The sequence below is a fragment of the Atta colombica genome, unplaced genomic scaffold, assembly GCF_001594045.1.
Source record: "Atta colombica isolate Treedump-2 unplaced genomic scaffold, Acol1.0 scaffold82, whole genome shotgun sequence".
NCBI lineage: Eukaryota > Metazoa > Arthropoda > Insecta > Hymenoptera > Formicidae > Atta > Atta colombica.
In genome coordinates this window covers 93,704-104,809 of record NW_017259575.1, presented here as the reverse complement: position 1 = coordinate 104,809, position 11,106 = coordinate 93,704, and the positions used below count along the sequence as shown (strand labels likewise).

Here is an 11,106-nt window from a genome sequence, read left to right as displayed (position 1 = left end):
TATATATATATATATATATATATTAGACATGCCAAGTAATTCCTCCGACTACAAAGTTTAATTGTTTCAGGTATCGTTATATGTATTATCACGTTTCTGATTAGTAACATGGGCGCGCATTTGCTCGCAGGAAATATGGTGATATCTGTGACACTAAGTGTACTCGCGATTGTTCTTTTCTTGAATTTAGCAGCGATTGGTAGACAGCCAGTGCAGAGAATTGAATTGTCTTTTAAGGTAAAGGAATGTACGCGCAACACTAATTGTACATACACTAATTGTAAAAAGCTCGATTGTTTCACATTCTATAACATACAATAACATAGGGATGCGCGAAAAGTCTGATCTATCAGTTTAACATATTTTTGTAATCTTGGTGTAGGTACCCCTCGTTCCGCTTATTCCGTGTCTCAGTATTTTTATAAACACATATTTAATGTTGCAACTAGACATCTTTACATGGATCAGATTCGCCACTTGGTTACTGATTGGTAAGTCCTGTAGTCAAATTAAAAGGCATTAAAAATATACGATGCGATTCAAAGACTAAAACTAATCTAAAGGCTTAAATCAAATATTATATCTCAATTTTTTACCCTCAGGCTTCTGCATTTATGGATTTTATGGAATTGTCCATAGTGAACAAGGGAAAAGAGATAAGGCAGAAAATGAAAAGTTACAACAAAAATATGTAGAAAAATTTAGAATAATAACATCATTTTGATAAAATCGTTTTTTTTATAAAAAAAAAAAAAAAAAGAGAGAAATGTCTATTACAAGTTTTAACTTACTTTTTATTCGTAACGTGAGGAACAGCAAGAACAAAAAAAAAACCATTTTGTAGTACGATCGATAGACCGATAGAAAGTATTTAATTCTATCTAATTCTAATACCTAATTTGGGAAAAGTATTTTTCGAATTTTAATAATTTTATAGTAAATTTTAACTTTAATAATACAGTATACACGTGCGCGCGTGTGTTATGGCTTAATATAAATCAATATAGAGATAAAATTCAACAAATATAAATACAGTCGTCTCAGTTATCTTTTTTTATTAATTTTGAATTTAATTCTTTTCTAGCAAGAGTATAATTACTATAATTGAATTATTCTCTTACAAAATTTTTCGATTACACCTACCACATATATTTGTATATATATGTTAGGTTATTGTATTAAGAAGTATCGACGTACCGATAATCACGATGACAATGATAATAATAATAACGGTGTTACATAACAAAAGTAGAGTTTATTGCGATATTTGTCTTATAAAATAAAAATGGCTTGCGCTCCTTACATTATAATAAAATAGTAAACAAAATTAATACTTTAAGGTGCACAATGATGATGTCTTCATTACAGTGGCAATGTATGTATGTACATATTATAGTCGAGATGACTCTCTTACAGTCTCATTTTACTAAAACGTTTTTTACATTTTATCTGTACAAAATTTAACGAAATATATATTGGCTGTAAGAAAAAATAAAATTAATAAATATTGTCGTAACATTTTATTGATAACATTGAGCGCTGTGATTATAAGGAGCACGGCACTGTCTCACGTCATGTCTTAACGCCGAGACACCGTGTCTCCAGATACGAATTTATGAGTTTCTTGGTTCATAAAATTGATAAAAGTAGCTCTTAAGTATAATTAATAAATATTGTTACGCTCATTGGAATGTTTACACAATCACAGAAAAGTATTATTTAATTTTATTATTTATCTGTAAGCATTTTTTGGGCTATTTTGCTAGTCACAGATACTACATTTATCCGTTCATCTGTCACACATATTCTAACTACTAAAAAAAATAATAAAATGTTTACATAATGACATTATTATTTTATCGTATAAGTATATTCTGCTGTAATTCAAAAAGTAATTTAAATGATGTACATGTATTGTATATTCTTTTATATATCTTATTTTATAAATTATTTAATTGTCTCTCTCTCTCTCTCTCTCGCTCTCTCTCTCGTTTCAACATTTCTTTAATATCCATCATATTGAGAAAGAACTTTTCAATGTGTGGGGTTAAGTAATTTGCCCTATACTATTATGGTTATTGATTACAAATTAACAACATTATATTGGCATGGACTTTTGTGTTCATATACATGTGTACGCATGCGATATTACACTTTACAAGGCAATCATAAAGTTATTAATTATTTAATATTATCGTAGCTTTTAATATACGTATTTATTTATATCACGCATTATTTTAATATACGTATAATAAAGATTATTTTGTCTTTTTTACAAGTCCTCCAAGACTTACACTTTGCCAGTTTGCCTGTTAGGAAAAAATTCAAATTTTATTTTTCTCATTTAATAATTTTACATCATATAAATTTTACATCATATAATTTAACATCATATAAATTATGAGACAGTATTGAAATAAAAATTTTACACTTTTTTCCAGCTTAATATTGCGCTCCAGTGATGCAATTATTTCAAATAGAAAAGTGATACTACTTTTGTCACTAGGTATTAAAAAAAAGAATATTATAGTCATTTATCTGTATTTACCAATTGTATAGCAATTAGCAAATTATTAGAAAAAAATTCTAATTTCAATCTTTTGTTATAGTTTCATATAATCATTAGACCGTATTTTCTATTTACCCGTATTTACTTTTTATCAAATTAATTTTTAACTCGTTGAAACTTGTTTTCGCTACTTACCCCTATACCAGTTACCCATCCGGTTCCAGCTGGATTTTCATGAGTAACACCAATTCTTCGACAAATAATACCAGCTCCTGAAATTGCCCAAATTTGTCCTTGCTCCCTCGAAATGGATACATGTCGGAATCCTTGCTTAGCATTTGCGACTGACATATCTATTATGTATTAACACGTCATTTTACATACAATGAAATAGAAGAAATAAAAGGGAAGAGAGTAACTACTTGATACCTATATGAATAGGATCGTTTGGCATAGCAGGTAATGTCTGCCAATGAGTTCCCTCGGGGAAAACATTGGATTGTATTTCTCGGCGTACTGACAGTCGACCAATTGTATCTAAGGCCCACACAACATCATGTCCTACTGAAATTTGCTTCAACTGAGCGCCTGAAGGAGGCTCGACATTTTGCCATTGTATACCTAAATTTTATAAAATATCGATTATCTTAAAATTTTTGATTAAATACCTTCTTATCTATTAGATGTAATAGATTGTAGTAATTATAGTTATTATGTACATGTATGCCGTGATAATTTTTTGTTAATTTTATACCAGTTGGTTTTGTAGCACTAATGCCTAGCCTCCAACAGGAGGAACCATTCTTTCCAATAGCCCAGACTTGTCCACATGGACCGCACGATATGCTAATTAAGGGCTGATCACTTGGTATATGTTCCCATGATACTCCCTATTTAATATGTGAAACATGTAGAATCATCAAAAGTAGATCAAAAGTATATAACTTAACGGTTAAGTACTTTGCTCATTAGAAATTATCTTATATACTCTTATATGCGTAATCAATAAACAATTTTATGCACACGCATACATATGATATATATATATATAATATTGTATGTATATAGTATTGTATGTAAAAAAATTAAAAACAATTTAAATAGTTGTACCATTGGACAAGATTCTGAGACACCTCGTCTGAACAAAGCTTCACCATTTGCAGCAACCGCCCAAACATGAATAAGATCATCCGTGCCAGGTTTTCCAGATGCCTATTATAATTAACAAAGAATTAACAAAATATATTCCTTCCAAAATGTGTAAAGATGATAATAAAAATATAAAACATACATATAAAGAGACATCAACGAGTTTAGTATTTCCCAATTCTTGCCAAGGTCCGCTGGTAGTTAGTTGACATCTTCTAAACCATCGTCTTCTTCGAACGTAATCAGTAAATTGTTTCTTACCGTGATATTGCGATGGGAAATCAGTAGCGTATTGCCATCCATCTCTATCAACACCACCGGATGTGTGAAAGTCAACTATCCAATCTGATACCTTCAAAATATAAAAATATATTAGGTGTGAGAAAAAGTTCGTGGCGTTTTTCCCGTTAGATGGCATTAAAAAAACGCCACGACTTTTTCCCACACCTAATATTTATTCAAAGAATATGTCAAAGAGTATTAATAGTAAACTATTTTTTAATTATTGTTATTTAATTAGTTATTTTATTTAATTATTGTTATTTAATTAGTGTTATTTTATAACACAAAGCTCTAGTGAATTCAGAATTTCAATTTATTTTCGAAAAGATTTTTTTCTCATTCACTTACCCAATGCCAATGCATTGACAATAATTTTGTATGTTCTCGTGTACATTTATGTCGTCCAGTTGCATCGCTCCACATATACCGGTCTGTTGGAAGTCCATGTGCAGTATATCCAGTTACTGGATTCCAACGTTGATTTTCATATACATAATAATTATGGGTATCTACCATCGTATTTACTCCGGTATTGCTGGTGCCTAAGCCTATGTAATTCTTTTCACATTAACAATTTGCATTGAATTATAGATACATTAATTCGATCTAAATATCGTGCCCAAAATCTTCAATGTACTTTCTAAATTTCTTTTGTGATAAAATATCACCCCTAGAAATTTAGAGAGTATTCATTTTCTTTCCTTCTTTTGTCTTTTATACAAAACTTATCAGTTCATTTATTATTAATTATAAATATTAAGTACCTTTGAGAAACGCGCCTCCCCAACCACTTGTATATACCCAAGCAGTACTGTCGTAACCAATGCCCCAAGTAACACCCACGGAACACGTCTCAACTTTTTTCAAATGTCCACCAATTTGCCTCCAAAACATTGTAATAGGTTCAATAATTACCTATGTAAAGTATATAACAGTAAAATACGTATGCATGCATGCACATATTATAATTGCCAAGGTAGTCAATATTATAAAATAAAGAAAAAAACCACTTCAGTGATAGAATATTTTACTTACAGATGTAGATTTATATGTAAGACTACATAAAGTCATTAATCCCTTGATACGTAAATGTGTAATACTGGTGGGAGGTATTCGATGACTGTAAAAAGTATATTCGCTATCATTAATATGAATTTTATAACCGCGTTCTTCGCAAACGATGTACAATGTGAAATCGCAGCCTGCTTTCAATGGACTTCCTCCATTTCTTTCCTCATCTCCCCATTGACCATTTTGATATGTATTTCGTACAATGATGTTTTCTTTGAGTCTTGGATTAAAATGCAAAGCAATGTCATGACTGTCTGTCACAGTCTTTTGTTTTACAAACGTTGTAGTGTAACAGACGAGATTAAAAGATAACCTGGAATAAATAGTTATAATTAACACAAGCTGCTCTCTCTCTCTCTCTCTCTCTCTCTCTCTCTCTCTCTCTCTCTCCTCACTCACTCACTCACTCGCTCTAAAATTGAACAAGAGGTATACAGTTGTTAGATTAATTGTTTAATAAATTTAATTTACCTATCAGCGTCATCATGAACGCATACTGCAATTCTTAGAGTACTACCGTATCCAAAACTATTTTGTAATATGCTTTCAAATGGTAAATCTTTACCAGCAATATCCATTTCTTGTACATATCCGTCTTCAGATAATTGACATTCCTAAACAATAAAATAAATAATATATAAATATATAATAAGACTGAAATAACATATATAGAATCCTTTTTGATTAACATATATAATATAGCCGTATTTGTGCTTTACCTCTGCAATTGCAGGATCGAATACATATACGTCACCTAATGCAGTTGTGGTCCAAATGGAATTCGGACCAGGTTTGCCGTATACATTATTCATCTGGCAAGATACTATAATAAAAGATAAAAAGAATAACCTTGCCCTTCCTATATGTACTGACGTATGTCCTTACCAGAAGTTAAATGCGCCAACCAATCTTCCATTTCTGTATCACTCGCAAATTGTAATCTAATGACTTTTGAACGACTTAATTTAGGCGTATGAACTGCTATCCTTGGATTACCTGGTTCACTGCAGCAAACGACACATGTAATTTCCGAAACAGGAAATTGTATCTGTAATTTATTACTACTGCGTTATAAAGCATTTAGGATCGTGCATTACAAATTTAGAAATATTTTGATTGTAATAATCAACGTACTATGCTTGTTACTCCATCTGAATTTAATATAATTAAAGTTCCAGAATCTAATAATCCAATATCACTACTTATCCATTCCAGTTCAATCTTGCAATCTTCGTATAGACTGCCGTTTTTAATTTTACATTTACCGTCGCCATTTTTCACCCAAGATGATCTATAAAAAAATCATCGAGTAAGAAATGTTTCATTTAAAACTAATATATACCTTATCAATATCTTTTACTTACTTTTCAACTACTTTTTCATACACTATCAACGAATCAAATGATATTTTCTTTAATCTCGCTTTTAATTCATCTAAAATATTTATTCTCCACAGTTCTCCAATTTCCCCTTGCGCTGCACCATTGCTGTCAGCAATCCTATCCAAAAAACATTATGTAAATTTATAGTTTGATATAATTATAGTTTTGATATAATTATAGATATAGTTTGATATAATTTTAAATTTAAAAAAAAATTCCGATATTAATTACCTTATATAATACATAACTAAGACAACATTTTACCATTTGGGTGGATTTGTTGGATCGACAAAGCATGCCCCAGCTTCTACTTTATACCACGATACATCACATTCGGCCCAATATATTATTCCTGCGCTTTCATCTTCGCCATACACTCCAGAGTCCCCAGTCAAATCCGGATCAAATACACTTCCATCAGTTTCTGGATGCGCTTCAACACCTACCATGGAACCGACAGAATGAACAGGACTCCAAGCAGCAGGATTAATCTATTAGAAAAGATAATTTGTCATAAAGGAATTTTTTCTTTTACATCTTATATCTTATATGAAAAGAGAGAGGATTCTTTCTTTTATGTATATGTCTGTCTTATGTGTATCAATCAGTATTTTTAAATCTCAAAAACATTTTAACCTTGACAGTACTGCCCCCCATTCCTTTTCCCGAGACAATTATCGATTCTCCACTTTTTGCTAAAGATTCATTAGATATAGTTATATTAGCAACACTCGCTTCATTTAAGTCACTTGTGTCTACAGAATTTGTAGATCTGGAACAATTACACTTATATTATTATTATTATGTACCAGTTATTATTACATTTTATAAAGATAAAACGTAAATTTTTACTTCTTTTTCTCTTCATTTAGATATATATCTTGAAAAGATGTTTGTTGAGTATTTTTTGCGGATATGCCATCGCCGGTACGTTGCCACAATTTTAAAGACGTGGGTGTTGGTGCCGAACGTGATTGCTCTTCCCATTCTCTAATTAACATTGTACCTTCACCAGTACTATGAGGGCGATTCTATATATAAAGACAAAAGACCCGCTCGAAACTGAATTTATCACATAATATACTCATATATAGGTACATCATGTGATATTATATATATTATATAAGTATCATTACATTATATTATACATATAATTATATCATAAAATAAAAATTATATCATAAAATAATATTATAAATTCATCAAACTTTATTTTATTACGCGAGTATCGAGTGATTTAGATATCAAATGATGGGATAGCGTTAATATTCCTACCAAGGAACTCCAGCTTTGATGACGTTGCTGTTGCGGTGTGCCGCAAGTGCTGTGTCTGTTACTAGATGACAAACTGGCGTTGCTACTTGCTCTACTCAATTGCAACGGTGCGTTTATTAATTTCCATCGTTTCCCTGTCAATTCAGAGCGAGTTATACCAGTACGATAGTACAAACATCGATCATCATAGCCAATGGCCCATACCTTCATAATAGAAAAATAAAGAAAATTAGCAATAAAAGTAAATATACAATTCGATATATAATTTTCTATTTTCTTTACGACATAAGTTGCGAATTGATTAAACATCGTTACTTGATCATTTGGAGCAACGGATATTAATGCCATTTTGCTTAACATTTCAACCCAACCGGTTCCAGTGGCTAATTGTTCACAAACGCCACTTATTTCACCTTGAATGCCCTTTCGAAACCATACTCCGCCATCATGTGTTATAGCCCATACAGCATCAATACCGACACTAACTTGTATCAATCTCAAGTCTTTCTGCGGTGGTTCCACTTCTGACCAATTTTCACCTTTAATTCGTACCATTTTATCAAAGTATTAGAATATCTCAATGACTGCGTTCGGACATTAATGTTAAACAAAGACAAAATGATAAATCCAAGGCAGTGAAGGCATCTGAACAACGTTTCCGAACGCAGCCAATGTAACTAAATTTTATCTTGTTTATTTACCCATTGGATTGTCTCTTGTCACGCCTGTACGAACTAACGCTTTGCCTACCATAAGTACAGCCCAAACAAGACCGGTTGCTCCAACACTAATTTGACATACTTCGTAACCATTTGCCAATTTGATAGCGCTCCATCTTTGTCCTTCAGGACAGGTTGTACTTGTTCCAACACGGAACATGATCTAAATGACAAATTGATACAAATAGTAATCTAATTTTTTTATTAAATATTTACATCTTTCGGAAAGCTGTAATAAAAAATGTTATACCCTTCCATGAGCCGTTACTGCCCAGACTACTAAATTACCCGAACTACTTCCAGGCATTTGATTTCCACCCACTGCTATATCAATAAAAGGTTCCTAAAAACATATGTGGCACTGGTGTATATACATATATATATATGATAAATAAAATGTATAAAATAGATAAATAAAATGTAATTGTGTGTGTGTGTGTGTGTGTGTGTGTGTGTGTATGCAAAATTGTCAAAAATGAATGGAAAAATATTATAGTATTTCATCACCTTGGTTGGATCTTTATGTAGAGGTGCAATAGCACACCATGAATTCATAGCGCTATACCTCCGATAACGAACCCATTTACGCCTTCTTACACAAGATTTCCACTGCTTTTTTGTAGTATATGTAGCTGGAAAGTCAATTGCGTATGTCCATCCCTATATTAAAACATCAGATTCTCTGTGATCATAAGATTTTCTTTGGTCGTGGACACAACTGTTAACAAATCTACATAAACAAAATCTTATGAAAAATATAACACTTATGGAATGCGCAAAAAATATATTTAGTATATAACTCTAGATTCTATGTAAAAACAATGTAGAAAATATTAAGCTTTTTCTACAAAGATGTTTCAGTACCGCAATTACTTTTTAAAGTTTATTTATACAATTAAATAATCAAAAGTTACTTCTCTTTTAAAAACGATAATTATTATCTGTACAGGTTCGTTTTATACAATTTTATTGTTGCACTCGCGCGACCGTTCCGTTAATTCACCTAATTCGTAATCGCAAACCCGTACGCGCACTCCCAAGCTACAGGAATAAAAGGGACATACATTTAAAGAAAGCAAGACTATTTATTAACATAGAATAACGAAAGAATATGAACAGCGTACAGACACGGAAGCGGTCTCGGAGCATATAAGCTGAACATATAAGCGACAGCTCATTCACAAGATCAATCAGATGTCCAATTGACAGCTCGGAACAGCTTAGAAACTGATAATCCCGATGACGCGCTCTTAAATTTTATTCATTCCGCCGATCACTTGTTTCGCTCGAAAGTGGCATGGCGCGGGCATAACAATATTAAATGTATAAAATCGTAGATTAAAACAGAAAAGGAAACACATAAGCAATATAGATTTTATAAGCATTAAGGACTGTATTTACATCATGATCTAATGGCTGGCCATCTAATGTTGTTTCAATTTGCCAGTCACCTTCCCATTGCCATGCCATTGATGGCAATTTCACTTTATCTCTACTACGATCAACTGTACCATCTTGATTGGAAAAATTGTATCTGTCCGTTGGAAGTAGTCTTTCAGAAAAACCCTCCAAAGGCAACCATCGCTAACATGATGTTTATTATTATTAATTGTCGTTGATTTATATGCTATCTTATTGAATTATTAACTTATGATGGTATACTTTAGATAAACATACCTCATTCTCATAAGTTTCTTCTTTGATTCTAATTGGTATATCTAAGCCATGAACATGAACATATACTTGACGATCACCGCCAATGGCCCACATAAAATGTGGTACAGCTGATAATTGTTTAAATTCAAGGCCTAAATACATAAATTCCCGCCACATATTTCCCGATGTCGATAATCCAAACACACGTCCTTCATTATTAATGGCATATAGGTACGAACTTGGCATTTTTAATCTAATCTTCTAACATTCACCTGCAAAAAATTTGTAAAAATTTTGTCGCTGTTTGATGTTCATTTCTGTAGATTAGTCCTCTTAGCAAAACGCACACGCAGACAAACGTTAATTTTTTCTGTTTAGTATTTGCGATTTTGTATTCATTCATTGGGCTGGCCACATACATAGCCAAGGACACTTGTCAAGTATGCTTGCGTAAGCCGCTTGTACACTTAAACTGTGTGTATCAGAAATCTGCAGTTAGTTTCGCTTATACAAATGACTTGAGCAAATATAAAAATTTATTCAATATACCTATGTGCAAACAACTCGTACATATGTACATACAAACCATACATATAAACCAGAGTGTGTATAGCACATTTATAATTTAATTAGAACATTATCTGTTTATGCACTGTTTACTTTTTGCACTCAGCATCTTTGTCTTCTCTTTCTTCAACACCCAAATGTATATTTATTTCATTTTAAATTTTGAAAAGTAAAAATTTTGAAAGAGCAACACAAGTTTAAGCAACACAAATAGATCTTAATTATTTTGCATTTTATCATAATACTAACAAATTTGATCTCTTGTATTAATTGAAGATTAATGCACATCAAAAACTGCTATACTATAAAATTAGCCAAGTCAAATATAAAAGCAAATATTAAATGCTTGTATATACAAGCACATATGCCTGTGGAAATTTATTGGAATATGTAGATGACAGAAATGCATAGTTAAAATCGCAAGACATCATACACGTTCGTGCAATATGTACAAGCATACTTGACCAGTTTGCTTGAGCGTGTAGTGTGGTCAGCC

General features: G+C 31.8%; 2 protein-coding genes across 5 annotated transcripts in view; one reads left to right on the top strand and one right to left on the bottom strand.

Annotated features, from left to right (window-relative positions):
* The window catches only part of LOC108692734 (high affinity cationic amino acid transporter 1), a 12,587-nt gene extending 11,863 nt beyond the window's left edge, over nt 1–724 (top strand). Inside the window, exons 9-11 of the mRNA XM_018201131.1 lie at nt 71–237; nt 383–491; nt 603–724. Coding sequence (XP_018056620.1) covers nt 71–237; nt 383–491; nt 603–724 — 398 coding nt within the window. The remainder of the gene's footprint in view (nt 1–70; nt 238–382; nt 492–602) is intronic.
* A 1,508-nt stretch (nt 725–2,232) lies between these two features.
* LOC108692778 (tectonin beta-propeller repeat-containing protein) overlaps nt 2,233–11,106 on the bottom strand; it is a 9,475-nt gene continuing 601 nt past the window's right edge. The window contains exons 2-25 of one of the 4 annotated variants that reach the window (XM_018201212.1): nt 10,065–10,315; nt 9,789–9,971; nt 8,895–9,047; nt 8,638–8,730; nt 8,370–8,550; nt 7,984–8,192; nt 7,669–7,872; nt 7,246–7,424; nt 7,030–7,165; nt 6,658–6,884; nt 6,376–6,510; nt 6,146–6,302; nt 5,897–6,059; nt 5,731–5,834; nt 5,483–5,625; nt 4,976–5,324; nt 4,705–4,855; nt 4,289–4,488; nt 3,801–4,010; nt 3,620–3,721; nt 3,264–3,399; nt 2,939–3,130; nt 2,705–2,862; nt 2,233–2,309 (exon numbers count right to left, since the gene is read on the bottom strand). In XM_018201212.1, coding sequence (XP_018056701.1) covers nt 2,259–2,309; nt 2,705–2,862; nt 2,939–3,130; nt 3,264–3,399; nt 3,620–3,721; nt 3,801–4,010; nt 4,289–4,488; nt 4,705–4,855; nt 4,976–5,324; nt 5,483–5,625; nt 5,731–5,834; nt 5,897–6,059; nt 6,146–6,302; nt 6,376–6,510; nt 6,658–6,884; nt 7,030–7,165; nt 7,246–7,424; nt 7,669–7,872; nt 7,984–8,192; nt 8,370–8,550; nt 8,638–8,730; nt 8,895–9,047; nt 9,789–9,971; nt 10,065–10,289 — 4,041 coding nt within the window. In that variant the 5' untranslated portion in view covers nt 10,290–10,315 and the 3' untranslated portion in view covers nt 2,233–2,258. Of the gene's footprint in view, nt 2,310–2,704; nt 2,863–2,938; nt 3,131–3,263; nt 3,400–3,619; nt 3,722–3,800; nt 4,011–4,288; nt 4,489–4,704; nt 4,856–4,975; nt 5,325–5,482; nt 5,626–5,730; nt 5,835–5,896; nt 6,060–6,145; nt 6,303–6,375; nt 6,511–6,657; nt 6,885–7,029; nt 7,166–7,245; nt 7,425–7,668; nt 7,873–7,983; nt 8,208–8,369; nt 8,551–8,637; nt 8,731–8,894; nt 9,118–9,788; nt 9,972–10,064; nt 10,316–11,106 lie in introns of those variants that run through there. The other 3 variants (XM_018201214.1, XM_018201211.1, XM_018201213.1) reach the window with 3 other exon arrangements.